At 46.3% G+C, this 20,323-nt stretch overlaps 1 protein-coding gene across 1 annotated transcript in view; it reads right to left on the bottom strand.

Moving 5' to 3' along the window:
• Positions 1-20,323, bottom strand: part of Rell1 (RELT like 1) — a 61,350-nt gene that overhangs the window by 14,221 nt on the left and 26,806 nt on the right. Inside the window, exons 2-6 of the mRNA XM_021162445.2 lie at positions 15,732-15,959; positions 13,968-14,039; positions 7,795-7,852; positions 4,582-4,818; positions 2,318-2,456 (exon numbers count right to left, since the gene is read on the bottom strand). Coding sequence (XP_021018104.1) covers positions 2,321-2,456; positions 4,582-4,818; positions 7,795-7,852; positions 13,968-14,039; positions 15,732-15,959 — 731 coding nt within the window. The 3' untranslated portion in view covers positions 2,318-2,320. The remainder of the gene's footprint in view (positions 1-2,317; positions 2,457-4,581; positions 4,819-7,794; positions 7,853-13,967; positions 14,040-15,731; positions 15,960-20,323) is intronic.

Below are 20,323 nucleotides of genomic sequence, written 5' to 3' on the forward strand. Positions count from 1 at the left end.
AGGTGGAGTCACATGTCAGGATGACCCCATACTTCTGGCTGGGTTTCCATGACCTTAGACTTCAACAGCAGGTGCATCTCTTCCCAGATGGTGACTTTAATCAGCTGTGCCAGGTCAAGGTCATGCAGCAGTCCACACCTAACACCAAAGGTGTTGCTGTCTCTGCTCAGGACTGCTTCTCTAGATGATGAGATGCCCTATGTCTGCGATGCTCACCCAATAAGGCAGACTCTAACCTTGGTGGTTACTAATCATGTGACATGTGACTAGTATACAACCTGAATGCTTACTTTCAATTAGTAAGGTGCCTAGTTGACTGAAAGCTACAGACAGAGCTCTAGAATGATCAGTAGAGATGTCTACCAGCCAGGGCCTAGGCTTCCTACACCATAGCCTAACTGGGTCAGGACTAGCCTTCTGTCTTGCAACTCAGAGACGTGGGTACAAGTCTTGAGTCTTCTGTCCAGTGATATGACCAATGACTGATACCCTATCCACCCATGTGGCAGATTCCTCGTCTGGGATGATGGTGTGACCCTCGTTAGGAAATGTTTATAACCATGACAATGGTAGTGTCAGCGCTGTGTCCAGAAAGCTTGAATCCCAAGCTAACACTAGCTGCTGTCCGGAGCCACTCATTCACCCTCTTTCCTTAGGTTCCTCTCAGTTGAGAAGCCAAACTTTTTTGCCTTGCTTTTCCTCTTTAAAGACGCCCACACCAGTAATCCTAGTACTCAGGATGCCGAGATAAGACTGTTGTAAGTTCAAGGCCAGCCCAGGCCACAAAGTCATTTCCAGGCCAGCATGAATGACAGTTGAGAAACTCTTGCCTCAAAAGACAAACAAACACACACAAAATAAGAAACCAAAAAAAGCCCCTATTTAGCATCAAAAATTAGAAGGGGCCAGATCTCCCCCAACACAAACCTGCAGGAACCAGTCTCTAAAGAGGGGCCAGTACCCCCATGCTTCAGAGTTAAGGAACACACACCTCCTCGAGGTGACTTCCAGAGTGTCTTTAGCCCTTTGAACCTGCAAGCTATTACAGAAACTTCAAGGACAATGACCTTCGCATCCTCCACTCAGCCTCACCCACCGAAGTATGAATTACCTCAGGATACCAGCAGCACTGCCCAGCAGGTCCAGCGTGTGCAGCATGCCAGGCCCTGGGCTTCACTGCAACTTCAGAGAAACCTCCTTGTCCCCCCATGGCAGGTAGTGTCGTCTCCATGTGCCAATGAGACATAAAAGGCTGCCACGACTGGCCCAAGCCTCCTTATTAAGAGTGGCAAACAGAGAAACTGCACCTGGCAGCCAGATCCAGGATATAGGCTCAGCTCGGCCCAGTCCTCCGTCCGTACCTGACCTCACTTCCTTTATATGCTTGGACCCCACCCCTGCCCCCACGCTGATGTCCGGGTCTTGCTCTTTTACGTGTAGCAAGCATAAAGACAACAAACACTCCTCAAGCCAGAAAGGAAGGAGTCAGAAGAAAGCTAAGCCAAAAGGAAGTCATTACGGGGGAAGTAGCTGAGCTGAACTTTTAAAACATCTAAACAAAGTAGCTGTCACCTTGTCTTCAGAGTGCTCCAGGAGAGCTGGTGCGAAGAACAGTATTGTCCCTGGGGTATCTCAACGTAATGTTCCTACTGAGGGCTGCAGAGCAATATCCCACTGACGGTACATGATAGATGAAGAATTGTTTTCCAGCTCAGAACAGAGGCTTGCTTGATCCAGTCTTTCTCAGTCACAGTCTACTTAAACAAGGTAAGAATGGATATCCTTTGCCACCCGATATCTTGTGTTGTGTTGTTTTGTTTTGTTTCGTTTTGTTTGACCCTGAGTTTCACTGGTCAGTCTCAAAGTCATAATCCTCCTGCCTCAGACTCCCAAATGCTGAGACAGTCTTATACTCCCATTCCAATCTGGTTTTTGTTTATTATTTTTTTCTTCCCTTTAGATAGAGAATGTACTAAGCTTCCAACCTTTAAGGGCTTATTTATTGTATATCCTAAAATTCTGGATTTTACTCTTTTTTTGAGGACAAAGCTGTTGCAGTGACACTAGACATCTGAGGTGATGCTTCTCCCAGAAGGCTGATTCCTGTCTCACAGTCACCACCACTCTGTAATGCTCCAACCCTCTTCACAAGGGGCTCCAGGCAGACAAGTATTCACAAAATCCTGAGACTTAGTGCCCTGCCGTGCCAACAGTTTCAGGGAGGCCCTCTCATTTTCTGTGTGGCCAGCGTCCTCAGAGGGCTCTCCAACCCACCCGGCCACCCTCCTGCCCCAAAGTCCCCCAAACTACAGCTCACCAGCTACTCCGTGTCACTCCGCTCCCTCTTCACAGGTGTCGCAGGCACATCCCCGTTGACACTCTCAATCCCACTGACAGACATCAAACTTCTGCGCTCCTTCTGATTTGACTTGTGCTCCACTTTCGTGACTCTGAACCTGAGGACAGAAAAGGGACGTGACGGGACTTCGCTTTTCCAGTTCCAAGCAGGAACTGTAAGTTTAGGAAAAAAAAAAATTTCACCTGGAGGAAACCAACCAAGCTCAGACTAAAGGGAGAACAGCAACTGAATCGCTACCGGACAAGAGGGGCACATTCCCCTGCAGGTCCTTGTGTGACATCTCTAATAGTTTATGGGACACACAAAGTGGGTCAGAAAACACTTAGGCTGAATTGCTCTGTGGCCTCAGAGTTGTGGTTTCCAGTGGTAGCGCGACCATTAACCACAGAACTGTAGGCCACAGGAAGAGCCCATTACAACGCAGACGAACATAACCAAGATGGCCACCGCATAACCAGCTTGAGCAAATACGCCCCTGCTGGGCAGGGGAGCCCAGCGGTGACTTCACTACCGTAAGTTGTTTCTGCTTTCCAAAGCCAAATTTAGATTAACTTTCACTTGAGATTGAAGAAAAACAGTTAAATAAATTAAAGAAGAGAATTTCATTAAGGAGTGTGAGAAAAGATAAGGCAGTCGGCTCTGTCTATCTTTCTAGAATGGTGTCATCAAGCCCCCAGAGCTTTCCAGTAACCACATTTTTATAGTGGCGGCCTTGCCCAAAGCGAGATCACAAGCCACAAAGAGGAGGAGTCTGGGAAGCAGAGACTATCCTGTCAACCTGGAAGAGTCTTAAGCAAACATTCTGAAAAGCAGCCCCAGTGATTAAACACCCATCATCTCCAGCGTCTAACGAGGGGGTGGACTCTGAGCCCTGAAAAAATGCATATTGGAGCTGAACTGAGAATTTTCAGCACATTTTTCAAGAGGAAACAGAACGTGCTTTGTCTGCATGGCTTCGGGTTCTCATTCACTGGGTTCGTGAATTCCCATGACTCTGCCTCTTGATCAAAGTCTGGTCATGGGTTGCATGGCTCTGCCGTGAGTGCCAAACAGTCCTCGGCCTTGTCCTGGTGGCCACTGCCACACAGAACAAGACTCTACAAAATTAAAATTACAATAAGAACTTTGGAAAACTGACAGTGTTCCTTGGGTGCTCATGAGCCCGAAACTACCCTAAAACCCTTACCGGAGTCACCATTTTTAGTTCTCACAGAAGCCCTGGGAAGTGGCTGTGATGGCCCTTCTCACCTTGGGCAGGAGGGGAGCAGAGATAGAGTGACAGAACAGTCTGTAAGTAGTAGCACCATGGCTGGATCGAGGTAGATGTAATGAGTCCCAGCAACATTTCCTAGAGGTTTGGCCTCGTTTAAGCCCAGCACTTACTCAGTCTGATTCCTGCACGGGTGACCTTTCCCAATGTGTCACAACTGACGCAATGCACTTCCTGTATAAACCCCTCAGACCACAGGAGAGTCCCCTGCAAACCTGACCATGTCAAGTCTCACTAAGATGTCCATCCAACAGCAGGATCTTTAAATCACATTTGGGTCACAAGAAAAGGATGCCCGGGGACTGAGGGACCCAGGGGACAGTAGAGGTGACCGCAAAGAAAGCAGTCACTGCATCTGGCGTGGATCTTAAGTGGCAGAGACTGGAACGTTCTGGATCGAATCTGTACTTCTCTATCTAATGCATGACAGCAAGACAGTTCCTGATGGCCTGGAACTTTGGTGAAGACAAGTGATCAGCCAGAGCCAGTGGCATGGGAGTCAAATGACACCTACCACCCAAGGTTGCTTTCACTAAAAACCCCTTCACAGTATCTGCCACAGCTCTCTCTGTTTACAAACCCGCAGAGTCAGGAGTGGATGGCGGGGCCTCTGGCTCTGGATAGCCGTGTGGAAAAGCCATACATTGACCTGATCATCTGTTTTAGATTCTCACAAGAGAAATAGAAACATATGTTCTGGGCACAGTTGAGAGTCTGGGCTCCATCTACTTACAGAGATGAATTAATTAATTCCTCATCTTAATTAATACTTGTTCTCTATGAGCTATCAAGAGCTGTCTGGTCTGTCAGAAACATCCAGGATCCAAACCCGGACATATGGAAGAAGCCAGAGTCATGAGAACTTGACACCCCGCCCCAGTAAAAACCTAAGGATAATCCTGTAACCATAGCAACTAGGTCTCACACAAGCAGCACCAGGACCCCTCCTTACCTGCCCACAGAGAGGACGGTGACCTCTCCTTGTCGCCGTGGCCGTCCCTCTTTGGTCTTGTTGGTGGGTTTTATGAAGTGCCATCGCTTGTGCCTGCATCGTTGGCACACATCCCGTTCAACGACACCTCCCACTGTGTGCAGATGATGACCGCAGACATGCTTCCCTGGGGTGGCCCCTGGTGACAGGGGACCAGGACTCACAGGTGGGCTCCCTGGCGTGCTAGGAGTGACAGGGCTAAGGTAGAGAAGAAAAGGAGAAGGAGACAAGGTAAACAATGGCTACTTAGGAGAAACCCCAGTGAAGGCAGGTGTTCCCTAAGATGCAGGGACACACCCTTCAGTTGTACAAATGAACTTTGTGACCTGGCCCTGGGCAACTGCACTCAGCTCTGGGGACCATGCAACAGCTGCTCATTCCAATGGTGATAGCAGTCGGGCTGGGGAATGCGCCACTGTTTCCAAGGAGGCCACGCAATCTGACTTCACATTACTCTTTTCCAAGACTCCCATTCTCCTTCTCACACCATCACACTGACTTCTCACACAGAGCCAAGAGTCCACCTGGAACGCCATGCAAGCCACCCCGAGTGTACCATGGAAAGGTTAGAATACTAGATCCAATCTGACTACTACATCAAAGAAAAAAAAAAACTTCTAGGTTAAGACATAGAAGGTGGTACTTGAAATATATGCTGATGTGGCTGACAACCGAAGAGCAGCTAATTGCCTCCTAAGAATGCCCTACCTGTTAATATAATAGACCCTGATGGATCTTTGAGGTATATGCATTAATTTCCTCACCATAAAAATGAGGACATTGAGTCTCAAAGAAGCGAAACATCTTACCCAGTATAAATAGCACCTAAGTGGTTTTGAAATCCAAACCTAGAAAGTCAACTTGTACAGTCCCTCCCCCTGCCACCCCTACCTCACCCCCTACCCCCGCCCACCTCCATGCATGACCATAGCCAACACAGTGCTTCAGAGGCAGGGGTGACCAGTCGGGTAACCTAGAAGAAAGACATTTGGCTAGACCAGCTAAGACATATAAAGCAAAATTGTAGATACACGACGTCAGTTCCTTTCCGAAAGCACATACCAACCCTGTGCTAGAAAAGGAGGGATCCAAACAACACAGGGCTGGACTGACCAGGAGCCAGCCCTCTATGGCACCTGAAATCAATACCTAGGACCTGAGATGTGCAGCAAGAGCCCCAAGGCCACATAGATGGCTGGCGGAAACCAGCCTCTGAACTGCTGGCATCCAGTGGACTAGCACACTTCAAAAGCAGTCCAGGCCACGCTAGAACTGACGAGTCAAACAGTAACAACAACTGTAAAGTTCTCACGTGCTCTTTAGCAATGTCCTTAAAGCTGATGAAATACAAACACACAGTAGGACCGCCCCGGCAGCACATTCGCTTGATGTCAGGTATTAGAAAACTGAGCTCATCAACTACATTTACTCAGCAAGTATCAGTGATTACACAGCCCAATAACAGGCCCACAGTCAACCGAGTTCAGGCTACGGAGAGCCAATAAGTACTGAACAGCAAGTATCTATGGGCAAAGGTAAGAAACATAGTCTTCGTGGCCTAAGCTGCATCTCCAGAACTTGAGCACATGACTCAGTGTTCAGCCCGACTCCTCTAATGTGCACATACAACAGGGCCCATCTGACAGACACATTCGCAATAAAGAGTGGTAGGTGCCCTTGGTAGGGACCACAGACAATGCAGATGATCCTGCTTAGCATGGCACTCCATCCCAATTGAACATCCTGTCATATTTTGCATATTCTCCAGCCACCAAACTATTCCAAGGTGGCCTGTCTACAGAACCTGTTCCCATCAGCACCAGTAGAACACCTAGCACAGACATCACTTCCTCCTTGTTGACCTTCTTCTGGTCCCCAGAACCCCCAAAATTCCTACCTGTGCCTCTCCGAAGGTCTCCCGCACTCATCTCTATGCTGCAGTGGCTGAAACCTTCCAGAGCAAAGATCTGTGACTGTCCTGTTCTATCCATCACTGAACCATATACCCAGTCAACGTTCCTAGTTACAGAAATTGAGGACTGTCTAGACATATAGTTATCTGTAACTAATTACGGGAGAATCTGGTGCCCGACCACAACCTATAACCAGTAACACAAAAACAGATGGTAGCAGGTAATCCAAACTGACCAGGTCATTATTTAGTTACTGTTGTTCATAAAGGTCTCGCAGGACCGGAAGTGCTCTATAGTCCTGGTAATAATTGAATGAAGTTAGCACAGTGGTTTGCAGATAAGGATCTGGAACTCAGCAGGCTCAGTTAACTTGTGCATCAACCAGCAGTCACCTACACACTGGAGGCAGGACACAACCACTCTCAAGCTCTGAACCTGCTCTTTGACTCCGAGCCAATAACTTGCCTTCTCCAACCCTACTGTCTACCACAAGAATTCCCAACCAGGGTTACTGAGACCCAGGCTGATCCAAGACTTTCTCTGAGGCCCTGATAAAAGGTTGTCTCAACCTGGGAATAAGCTGGGCAGAGCCAGTAAAGGCCTAGGGCAAGGGCCTTGGAGGAACTGACTACATCGTGACAACTCAACTCACCCATGGGTCTCAGTTCCGTGGCCACTGTGTGCTCTGTCTGTGGAGCACTTGAGGCATCCTGTGTTCCCTTGTGCAACACTGTTTGACTGGCTTCCTGTTGATGTCACCCATTGTATGATAGCTTTACACTGACTGGATCCCATTTTCCCCATAAAAGCTGTATTTAAGATGTTGCGCTTCTTAATAAACTTGCTTGCCATAAGCCATCGGCTTACACAAGAGCTCCTCCTGGTCCCAGCTTCTGTCTTCTTTATCTTCTAATCTCTAGCTCTTGCCCTCAACACCTAGTGGGTCCTGGACCCAATTCCTGTGAGCTTGGGTCACAGAGGGATGTCCTCTTGGGAACACTGTCAGTATGCGGAGGGAGACATTTTAGGTTGTCACACTTTGAAGGAGAGGAAGTGCTCTGTCATCCAGTGAGCAGAGATGAGGGACTCTGCTCAATAGTCCATCTCGTGCTAGCCATTACTCTCAGCGAAGACTTGCCTGACCCCAAATGCCAATAGTACCCAAGGCTAGAGGCCAGCTCCGGCTGAACACAGTACCAAGGGAATCAATCCGAACAAGCAAATGAAAACTGTCTCCATCCACTGGGAGAGAAGCACTCACCTTTCAATATCGCCCACGCTGTTATCAGCTACCATAGCTTTCAAGATATCTGCATTCGCTGAGGAAGAAAAAGAACTAAGTGAGCAATCAGAGCCATGTTAGAAAAGTTGTCCGTGAGACACCGAGCTTCTCCTCAGTCCCCAGAGGCCCGGATGAGGAAGGTAGAAGGTTTACTTCCCAGATGGCCAACTGCTGTTACTCTGATCTAGGACTGCAGAAGCCCCTAAGTCGGGACAAACACTCCAAAGTTATCTGAGTGTAGGCGGGCTTAATTTAGAATTACAGTGTTCATGCTTTAAAACCTCGAGGATGTGAGCTGTCAACACACAGAACCCAAGCTTCTTAGGGCCAACCCACACCCACGCCCACGCCCACACCCTATGTCCTGACTTCTCAACGAGTAGCCAGTCAAAGGCAGCAGTGAAAGTCAAGTTTTTTTGGGCTATTTAGTTGTCAAGGCCAAATGCTATTACCAACTCTAACCTTTTCCATTGATTTTTAAAGCACCGTTCCCATCCCATGACTAACCACAATAAATTCTCCAGAGAGGAAAGAATGAAAGGATTACTGATTTACCAAGTGAGCCAATGATAGGTAGCTCGTAGCAGTTTACATCACATGACATCCCCAGAGAAGGACAATTTACTGGAGTTCTAACTCTGCTGCTGGGAGAGTTGAGTGGCAAGGGCCCACGTGCTGTGTGCTTCACACTCCGACTTCCTTTTGGCCTCTCCCACTTTTTCCCCTACCCATCCTCCCATGAACATACAATAGCAAAGACTTAGATCCACTTATGGCCTTTGGCCTATCTGTTGCTATGTATAAAAGTGGTAAGTTTGTTGTCGTTTCGATTTGTCTTATTTTTGGGGGGGGTCCCCCATGATCTCCAGTCTCCACTACCTTGGGGATCACAACACCCCACTGCAGCTTTTAGGAATCCAAGGGGGTGGGAGTGGTATTTCTAAGAAATATTTACACATGTCACCCCTTTCCTTAAAAAACTACTTTTTTTTTTTTTGCCCTTTACAATGGTGAGGGTGTCCAAATGAGCTGCCAAACATGAGTTTTTATTATAAAACCATATGATTTTATTATTTTAGAAAAAAAGTTCCTCTTTCTCCACATCCTCACCAGCATCTGCTGTCACATGAATTTTTGATCTTAGCCATTCTGACTGGTGTGAGGTGGAATCTGCCAGCAAGATTTTGCTGAAAGGACCCTGATATAGCTGTCTCTTGTGAGACTATGCCAGTACCTGGCAAATACAAAAGTGGATGCTCACAGGCATCTATAAGATGGAACACAGGGCCCCTGAAAAAGGAGCTAGAGAAAGTACCCAAGGAGCTAAAGGGGTCAGCAACCCTATAGGAGGATCAACAATATGAACTAACCAGTACCCCCCCCCCCCAGAAGTGTGTCTCTAGTTGCATAAGTAGCAGAGGATGGCCTAGTTGGCCATCAATGGGAGGAGAGACCCTTGGTATTGCAAAGATCATATGCCTCAGTATAGGGGAATGCCAGGGCCAGGAAGTGGGAGTGGGTGGGTTGGGGAACAGGGTGGGGGGAGGGGGTGGTATAGAGGACTTTCGGGATAGCATTTGAAATGTAAATGAAGAAAATATCTAATAAAATAAAACTAAAAAAGAAAAGTCGCTTGTATATAGAATGAAAAGAAAGAAGAAAAAATATAAAAAAAAAAAAATAAGAAAAAAGCCCTGAATTAGATCTATAATATCTCCACCCATACAACAAAAAAAGACACATTGACTCTGACATACTTCATAATCCTATGATATACGTCACTTTCCTGTTTGACTGATATTGAGGATTCAGGAAAAGAATTTTCTTTCAGATAATAGGTTGGAGTGTTGCTTTGATTTCCATGTTCTTTGGTCCCCTGAAGATTCCTGGGTTAAAACCCCCATTACCGCTTCTGTCCATGCTGTCATTGCTATCCTTGGCTTGGCACCCTTTGATGCCGCTCTCCCTCAAGTCTGGTACTGGATGGCAGCAAACTGGCCTCATGGGAGGAGGAGCTATGGGAAATGGTCCAACCTTCTGAATCCAGGGAAGGTGATGAGGTTACTGGAACACGGTCTCAGATGTCAGACAGCTCTTGGGATACTCTCTCTCAGCCTTCGTTCCCAGGAAAGGGTTGGTATAAAAGTGAGAGGACTGGGGCTATAGCTCAGCAGCAGAGCATATGCTTAGCATGCAGGAGTCCCTGCATTTGAGTCTTAGCCTCCACAAGGAGAGAGCCACTCTCTCTGGCTTCCTGGTCACCCTGGGTTCTTTGCCTTTCCCCCATGCTCCTGACATGTTGTTATCCACTAAGATGTGACCCAGCCAGGTGGACCCTCACTCCGGAGTCCAAATCAATGAGGCTACCTGATCTTGGACCTCCATCCTCCAAACTGTGAGCTACAGCAAACCACTCTGTTTTTAAAAAGCACTAGCTCTGTATATTCCATTATAAATTAACAGAAGATGAACTAATAAAGAAGTATAATCTCACATGCGACTTCTGTAAAATATACAGGAAATGGCCAGTGTGTGCGTTCCCATAGTTTACCAAATGTGACCAAAGAGGAAACAACAACATCAAAGGGAATGAGGTCATGCTGGCTATAACAGATTTGTATAATGATAAGCATTCAAAAGAAAACTGTTTAAACTTACCTGAGAAAATAATTCCCTACATATGACGAGTGCCCGTTAAGTAAAATATGAAATTATTTACTATCCTTGATGCTCTCCAAACTCCTACACAATGCTAGAAAAACCCCCGCTGACCACACACAAACACTACTCAGTTTGGCTCTGTAGAGAAAGGTAAACTCAGGGATAGCACCGGGGTTGCTCCAGTTCTCGGGGATTAAGAAGAAAAGTGTGTGGGTGTATTGAAGAGTTCTGAAAAACCCGAAGAATTTCCCTAGTGAAACTTCTGGAGGCAAATAGGAGTGTCTTTTGTCATTCATAATGAGCTACTTGGTAAAACACAGTCTAAGATAACAAGGTGAGTCAGGGCGGGGCCAGTAATCAGAAAGGCCCGCCCAGTGATTAGAGGATAACAACTCTGGCCCTAGTCCCTCAATCCCAGTGCCTGGCTCCCCGCCTCTAGGTGTTCCCCTTTAACAAAGCACTGAATGTAATAGCATATCCCTGCCTCTGAGAGCCATTCTAGCAAACCCGAGGAAGGGACTGGGGGATTCTCAGATTCTTAGTGTGCACGTTAGAGGACAGGCAAAGCCCACCAGCCTTGTGAAGCTGAGCCCTTTGCCTGTGGTAGACCACATTAACTCCCTGGCAGAGTCAGAAGTGAATTAGACACGCACGGAGCTGGCGTCAGACGTGAAGAACTGCTTGGGTTGGAAATCTGCCACACATCCTATATTGGAAGCACAGCACGGGCTAGAGAGGTGGCCCAGTGGTTAGAGCGCATGCTGCTCTTGCAGAGAAGTCCTCTGATTCCCAGCCCCCATGGGTATACATCTTTCAGAAATACGCAGTGAGACAGCACACCGCCACAAAACGTGCCTGCCCAGCAGATCAGCTACTGTCTCCAAACCCCAAAGGACAGCGACCTAACCTAAAATTGATTTAGAAAAGGAAAGGCAAAGAACGTCACCTTGGGAAGCCAGCTTGTCATTCTAAGTGTGTACCACTGTCCTGTCCTTCAGTCTGATTCTGTTGTCCCCCTTCTGGCTTAAATCTATATTAAAATTCTAATAAACCTCAATTTTACTTCATTAAAAAAAAATCATGACTACATCTGACAAATTAAATTACCCATCTGGCAAGTTAAAAATAACAAATGCAGGAGACTGCTCGTATGTCAATACTACAAATGATTAAAACTAAATGTGGGTTAACAGAGAGCCTAGTAAGATGTTAACAGAGAGCATGTGCTTCATCTTATTCCTTTTTAATTCCTTTTAAAAAGTTCAGAGTGCAGTTATAATTTGTAAATTTAGAGAGTGTCAGTTTGGGAAAATAACAGTGAAGTCTAAATTGAAATCAAGTTTGAGGTTGTGCGAACTATGGAATACAAGGTGGGGTAACGAGGTGCTTGTTGCATACAGTGGCGAATTTTAGCCTCAGAGTCAACCTGAAAACATTCTAGGTTGTAAACTAGTGTGTTGGAATTCAGTACTGCCAAATCCCATGCCCTGATGGGAAATCTCTGAAAAATAGGCCCAAACTCAAATATTCTTGTCTTTTTGTTCTTATCTAAAAACCATTCTACTAAGTTTATTTACTCATTCACTTTTTTTTTTTTTTTTTTTTTTTGCAAACTATCAAAACTGAAAGAGAGAAATATCATTGCAAAGCTGAAAGCAGGACAATGTTTAGAACTAGACAGAAGGCTTGAGCCGCGTGGACCTAAAGCCCTTGGAGTCTCCCTTCCTTCACTTCCAAACTGACTGTAACACCAGTTTCTCATAAGGCTAAGGACACAAAGCACAGCTGGAAAACAGGTGCAGCTCTTAGTCTGGGCCAGGTGGATGCTCTCGCTGAGCGGTGTGGGGACCAAGGTCCCAGAGAGAGGCTGGTGATGGAACGGTGGCATCTGCCGATGGAAGTGGACACTGTAGCACTTCAGCAGATTGGGGTAAGGAGTACCACAGACCTGATAAAGCACGAAAAGACAAGTATCTGTTCCGGTTTGGGTGTGTCCTAAAATTCACTCATGTGTCAGAAACATTATTCCCCAAAGTCATACTGATGGCATTTGGAGGTGGGGCCTTGGGGTGACTGGGTCAGGAGGGCTCTGCCCTAATGAATACACTGGTCTGCTCGTGGATTCTTAGATTCGTGGATTACTGAGAGAGTGGGTTTTGTTTTTTTTTTTTTTCATAAAAGCAGCTTCTTTCTGACATGACTGCTCTGTCTCGTCACGTTTCCAGCTCAGAACGTAGCAGTGAAGGCCCTCTCCAGGTGCCAAGCAGATGCTGGCCCCACGATTCGACTTGTCAGCCTCTAGAACCATGAGCTAATAAATAAACTTCTGTTCTTTATAGCTCGTCAAGCTTGGGGTACTCAGTTACAGCAACAGAAAACATCATCCTATTAAGACAACCCCCAGCCTTCAGAACAAAGACCCTCATTCATTTAGTAACACTTGGATCCTTCTCTTAAAAAGTTGCCTTAAAATACATTTCATAGGCTGAGCATAGTGGCGCATGCCTATAATCCCAACCTTTAGGAGATAAGGGGAGGTGGACCAGAGGTTCAGGACCATCCTTGGCTATATACCGAGTTCAAAGCCAGGCTGCTTAAGCTCTATCCACATTTAATACTGGATAGCCTAGAAGATACAAACCACAGAGGCAGAAAGCAAAGCACCTTTGCAGGTGGTTTGGGGAGGAAGGAACGGGGAGAGAAGCAGCCATCTTTCAGAGTGGGGTGCTGAGGAAGTTCTGGCATACGCTGACACTTGTGTAGCTCTTAGAAAGGACATGGATGCTACCCAACTCCCCCCTTCCAAAGGGCCAAGTGGTTAAATGGGTGAAAGTAAGTCTGTGTGTGTGTGATGTGTGTGTGTGTGTGTGTGTGTGTGTGTGTGTGTGTGTGTGTGAGATGTGTGAGAGAATATTCATATGCAGAGGTCCACGTGGGCGTCTTCCTCAATCACTCTCCTCATATTTGGAGACAGGCTCTCTCACTGAACCTGCAGTTCACCAATTGGCTAGACCAGCTGCTCAGAGCCCTCCAGACCTCAGAGCATCCACACGCCCAGAGCTGGTGTTACAGGCACGGGGGCCCTGACCGTCACTCCCCAGTTCTTACCAGGATGCCTCAATTTCTTCCCAGTTCAAACTCATATCCTTAAATGTGAAACACAAGAACCAGCTAAGATGTGAGTCCTTATGACACCCAGCACATCGCTTGTGCTACCCCACACAGTTGTGTAATGTAACTCTCACTCCATAGTGGGGAGCTGAGGCTTTATAAAGTCACGTGATACACAGCCTAGAAGCTACCAATCTTCCTGGCCCTCTGCAGTGCTGAAGCCACCAAACACCACCATGGCAACCTCTCCTGTTGGGACAGTGCTAAAAGCTGAGGTGTTACAGAGTTCAGGTAAAAGCCCTGAGAAGCCATTCAAATTCTGACTCTAAGGAGATTTTTAAATAACACTGAGATGCCCCAAAGCACGAAGCTATCCTTACCTTCATTTTTCATAATGTACTGGACAATCTGGCCGACCGTGTCACTGTTCTCATTTATACTGTCATTCAACTCTAAGAGAGAAAGAGGACAGAGCCGAGTTACGATCAACAAGTCAACTAGACATTTATCTTAGAGCCTAAGGCCTCACCGAATACCTTCCAGGAAGTTTAAGCACCCTCACACAGTGCGAGGAGTCTAGCTTTAATCCTTCAGCCCCACCTTCCCGATGCCACACGTTTTTGAATTCCTGGGCTGAACATGCATTTATAAATTAAACAGAAAAAGATGCAGGACAGTCCAGCATCCCCTCGCTTTGCATGACACTACAGGAGTGCATGTATCTCTGCCCCCACGTTCTCCTATCTTTCCTTACTACCTTCAACCCTCGGGAGAAACAAGAAGAAGGATCACTAAAAGGTTTTATCTAATCTCAGACATGCTGTTACAACTGGCCTCCTGATTAATGGTTTCAACTGAACAAGTAAGTTCTAAGTATTCATCCATGTTTATAAAACTCTCTTTTCCTTTGAAACAAGGTAGCTAAATTTGGGCACTGGTTATTTGTTTACAGACTCAGTTTACTTTGGGGACCCAGCATGAGTAGTCTATGTGACAGTCAAGTCAGGCAGAGAAAGAGGGGCAAGCCTCCATCTGGAAACCGATCTGTATAATTTATTTAGCAGGACCAGCCGAGACTGGATTGAGACATTGTACAGACTAGGACAACAGCACACCCATGTACCTGCAGGAGTGTCCTCTGCACCCCAAGGGAGGCTTCTCCCCTATGACCTATAGATGTTTGGACAGTCACAGTAGAAGCTGACGCCTGAGCCAACCTGCTTCGTGGGTTAGAAGGAACAGTGGGGGGAGGCCCTGCTCTGTTGACAAACATTCAGGGCCGGTTTGCTCATTCGCTGAGCGTGACTCATCCTGTTCACCCATGTTCCCCAGCCTCAAAGGTCAGTGGGGGTGGAAAAACCAACAGTCCAGCAAGCTGGCAAGCACTGAGAAATCTTCTCTTACGGGCCCTGCCGGTAGGCTCCATGGGTGACCTACTCCAAATGTCACCTCCCTGCAAAGATGTCACAGAGGGGCTGAGCTGGATGAAGAGTGAGCTGCCAGTCCTCGGACCCATCAGGAAACCTCCCTCAGGAAGGACTGGATAGGAATATCAGTGAGGAAGACATGCTGTGGATGGAGGTGACCCCACCACAAGCTATCAACACATGTACAGGGGGAAAGATGAGCGCCCTGACATTCACATGGAAGCACCAGTTCTTGCTGCAGCTCTACCGAACTATGACATACATCTATTCATTTAATAATATACAGTTCAGTCACATGGACTTCAGTGAGAACTCCTCCAGTGATACTTAACACCACAAACCCGATGAGACCCGTTTCACGTCCCTACCATTCTTATTAGAATCTTAATCAATAAGTAACAGCAAGGATTAGGTTTATGAGTAACTGCCAATCACCAAAACACCTTGTCTCAAAATTTCACATTAGCCCTTCAAGGTGGGGAATTCAACGTCAATACAATTAGAAATAAATATATGCCATACAAACAACAGTCCTGGGCTACCAGGCTCTGAAGTAAACCCTCAGCAAGCATTCAATAAATGCAGGCAAGATTTCAAACTCTGATTACTGCAGAAAATAGTTTTCCTCGTAAAGAAATGGATTATATATGACGTTTTGTTTCTTTAACTTAGAACCCACTCCTCAAGCCATTTCTTTTTAAAGCAGAGGTTACTTACCTATCTTTTCCACCTTTTCCTCTTCGACTTCCTGTTCCGCCTCTGTTGTACACCGGTAGCCTTTCTTCTTAAGTAAGTGACAGATGAGGACACCAAGGAGACCCATGACGAAGAACACAGGGACGAGCACATACGCAATGTATTCCGGGTGTCCATTCCCAGGGTTGTTGGTGGGTGACGATGGAGTGGTCTCTGCTCGGGAGTGTAACGTGCGGCTACCAGTGTTGTCTACAGAGAGGAACACGCACGGCTCTGTTAGGTGATGGCGACGAAGCTCTGGGAACATTTCCATTACATCAAAGTTTTGTGCTCCAAAGGCTACGAGCTGTACACAGGTCTGGGGATCCCAATAGAGGGGGATAAAGGGTGCGAGCATAGGCTTGAGCTGACACAGTCTAAGGCACCTCCTGAACTATGAGATCTCTTAAGAGAGGATTAGGAGGCACAGGGTTTTAGACTGCACAGAATACACATGCAAGTGTTAAGCGGGTCATTACAGCATACTACATAGTAGCTGTGTGTGAGGACCGGGGAGACATGAGGAAGAAGTCCAACTCCACCTTTTAGCATCATTCTGACAAGTCACAATGATCTAACAACCAAACGTTTCTGTATATGAAAAGAGCATCCTGACACAGTATCTGCACATCTTTCTATGAAGATGAAACCAATTGCTGCGGGCCAAACACACACGAGTGCATTTTTGCAGTCACAAATGATCGCCCTCTTGCCTGGCCAATGCCAGAGACGCAAGTGCACCACACCAAGGCAGACAGACAAACATCTTGTCCTCATGTGGCTTATGTTCCAGAAGGATTTAGTGAACTAAGATGATGACAGCACAAAGAGAGGAAAGACCAGGGATGGCCTCAGATTTCTGGTCCAAGGTCCAAATGCAAAACTGGAAGCCTGTGTGTATTTGTTCATTCATTGATCTAAATACCAGATACTGTGTGCCTGCTGTGTGGTGAGCCACTGCTGGGAGCTGAGAGGAGAAGGGGGAACACTAGCATCAGACACCCAGATCAGGTCACATGCAAGAAATTCATGTGCACCGAGAGACAAGAGCACTGGGGACCAGTCCACAAGAAAAGGGAAGCTGTGGCGAGGGTGTGGTTTAGAACAAAGAAGTTTGCTTTTAGATCTCTATCACATGAACTTATGCCAGAGGCAGCCTGAAAAGGCAGACAGTGTAATAGTCATATGGCCTCAGAAAAGTAAGTCAGAGAAAGCCTGGGCACACCACCACAACAAGTGGATAGGAAAGGGAGAATACAGACTGCAGAGAAAACCTGTGGGATAGGATAGATGGGGAAAACAATGAGACCGTGGAGAAGAAAGGAGCCCCTCTCACTCCAAAGGCTGACTGAAGCCCCTCCTGAGATGAGAAGGAAGAACTGCAGCACAACTAACAATTGCTGTGTAGGCTGCTGACATACAGATTGGATGGGTGGACAGATAAATGGATGGATGGATGAGAGGATGAATAGGTGAGAGGATGGTTGGATGAGTGGATGGATGGATGACTGGATGGATGAATAGGTGGGTGGGTGGATGTTTGGATGACGGATAGATGGATGAGTGCATGGGTAGATGTGTGGATGGTTGATGTGTGTGGATGGGTGGATAGAAGGATGGGTAAGTGGATAGATGGATGAGCAGATAGCTAAATGTGTGGATGGATGGATGATGGATGGATGGGTGAGTGGATGGTTAGATAAGTGGATGGATAGATGATGGATAGGTAGAGGAATGAATAGATGATGGATAATTTTATTTTATTTTGAAATTACAATAACCAGAATTGAGGCCTAAAGGTATATGAGCCTAGTTCCATTCCCCTCCTATTTTCTGGGGATCTTAAGCAAGGCTTTGTACAGCAAGCCCTCCTACTTTCTTGTATCTGATGATATACAGTTTTACCTCAGTAATTATAATCCTGTAAATACCCCTTCTCCGGCTGAAGAACCTCTTGTGCAACTGAATAGTTTCAAAACCCACGCAAATGGTCTATGTATCTATTGAAAAGACAAATGGAGACTGTGAGAAGCCCACATCTGTACTCTCCTGTATGCTACTTTCTCCCTTAGCATCTCTCTAGTTTTAAAATCGGTTAAAACATTTCTCTAATAAACTCCGGCTCTGCTTCACCCCAACTTGTCTTGAAACCTTTTTCTGCATTAAAGCCAAGATCGATTTTTACCTGAGTTGGGGTGCCTAAAAGATAAAGGGAATTCAGTATGCTGCCAGTTACAGAATGGAGCCTCCGTCCCTGCTCTCTCTGACTAGATAATGCCACAGAAAAATTAGGAGCAAATGAAAGGAGAAGGTCAGGTGGTTGAAAAGTAGAGGGAAATACAGCCTCTGGGTTTGATGTCCTGGCTCTGATTTCTCTGATAAAAATGAAGCTGCTTATGTAGAGAGTCACCTACCCTGCAAAAAAAACCCCAAAATCAGAAAGCCAGCGACAGTGATGCTTAGCTCTATGCTTTCTCAACAATGTTGCTAAGAAAGGATGACTGGGGTGTGACTGTACCACACCTAGTATGGAACGATCACAGGCCATAGCAGCAGCCAACAGTATCCAAGTGGGCATAACTGGAGCCCATGAGACAAAGGGCTGCTTCTCTTTTTACATGGAAATACCCACGGTCTTTAAAGTAAAGGAAACTACTGCTTTCATCAGTCTGCGAAAGGCTCCATTCATGACTTTATCAGGCAACCTCTAGAATTTGAGATAGCATTTTTTTTTATTTCTCATTCAAGAATACACACATACATGCATCTATCTATACAGACAGACACACACACATATACTTCTCACTGCACGTGACTTTTCAAACAAGGCATTGCATATATAACAGAGACTTCATAGATTATAATAATGAAATTTTAAAATTCCCACTGCATTTTTTTTAACTGTTCTCTTTTATAAGTAGATACACAAACACACAAACCCCACGGAGTGACACTGTGTACAGGACCTGGTGGGGTGATATGTTGTAGAGGTTTCATAGCCTGGGGTCAATAGAGTGTCATGTACCACCAAAGTTTATAAAAGTGCACTGTTATCTGATGAAGTATTTCTTACAATGTATTCCTATCACTAAATAATGCAGATATGTATATAAAAAGCACATATGTGTCTATAACACATAGATATATACAAAGTCTGAAACATTTAACTTTTTAGTTCTGAGTAAGCCTGCCTGCTTCCTTCCTTCCTTCCTTCCTTCCTTCCTTCCTTCCTTCCTTCCTTCCTTCCTTCCTTCCTTCCTTCCTTCCTTCTTCCCTTCCTCCCTCCCTCCCTCTCTCCCTCCCTCCCTCCCTCCCTCCCTTCCTTCCTTCCTTCCTTCCTTCCTTCCTTCCTTCCTTCCTTCCTTCCTTCTACCACACGCTTTATGACACAGGGATGGCTGAAGACCAAATAGCTTTCCTCAGAGTCATTGCCTGTTTCAGGCAGAAGGTAAAGATCAATTAGCAGTGGGGAGCAGGAATGAGCAGTGGTCTCAGAAGTGGCATCAACAGCAGCTCGGAACCGGGTGGTTGAGAGTGTGTCTTCGCTGTCCACTCGGTCAGCACCTAGCCTGCATGTACAGAGTTGTGTGGTTTGCAAGCAAGAATCACTTAATTCACTTAATTCATTAACGAGCATCATTCACTTAATCCCAACTGCAGTGCAATGGAAAAGTTGCAGATGGTGGGAATTTACATTTTCGAGCCAGGCAATTCTCGAGACTGAACTTAAAAGCTCGGGCTGCCTGCTGGCTGGAATAGCTCAGCCACTTAGGAGCTCTCTCATCATTAGTGAGCAGAATGTAAATGTTCAGTGTTTAGTCTCCTCATCCATAAAATGCCATCAGAGTGACTGTAGCTGAGACAGGGCATGGTGGTACACACCTGTCATCCCAGCACACACAAGGCAGAGACAGAGGAGACAGCCCAAGGCCAGAGAGAGGCTGCCTTAAAACAAGCAAAGTACTGAGTGGACCCTCGATGGTTTGAAAACAACCACTAGATTTCGGGTGCCACTCTCATGAACAGGGGGAGCCATTCTCTTCTCTCCTTAAAAAAAAAAATCTCACCTGTGGGGCTAGAAACAATGGTTCAGCAGTTAAGGGCACTGACTGTTCTTCCAAAGGTTCTGAGTTCAATTCCCAGCAACCACATGGTGGCTCCCAACCATCTGTAATGGGATCTGATACACTCTTCTGGTGTATGTCTGAAGACAGCTACAGTGTACTCATATAAGTAATAAATAAATAAGAAGAATAAAAATCTCGCCTGTGATTTGTCAGAACAACACAATTTGTTGGGGGTTGGGATCTAGACCCCAGGCCTTAAGCAACTCACTTCCTACTTCCTGCATCTTTAGGCATTTGCTCTTGGCACCGGGCCACATGCTATAAGGAAGTCCAACATGTTTATGTAAAGAGACCAGAAGCAGGCATCACCTTGTCAACCTGTAAACAAACTGGCTTGGAAGTGGATCCTAGAGCCAGGAGATGCTGGGGTGCTGCGTGGAGCAAAGATGAGCTGTCCAGATGAGCGATGCCCATGGTGTAGCTCCTCACACCAATCAAGGTTTGTTT

The sequence above is a fragment of the Mus caroli genome, unplaced genomic scaffold, assembly GCF_978045245.1.
Source record: "Mus caroli unplaced genomic scaffold, Mus_caroli_1 scaffold_4, whole genome shotgun sequence".
Lineage (NCBI taxonomy): Eukaryota > Metazoa > Chordata > Mammalia > Rodentia > Muridae > Mus > Mus caroli.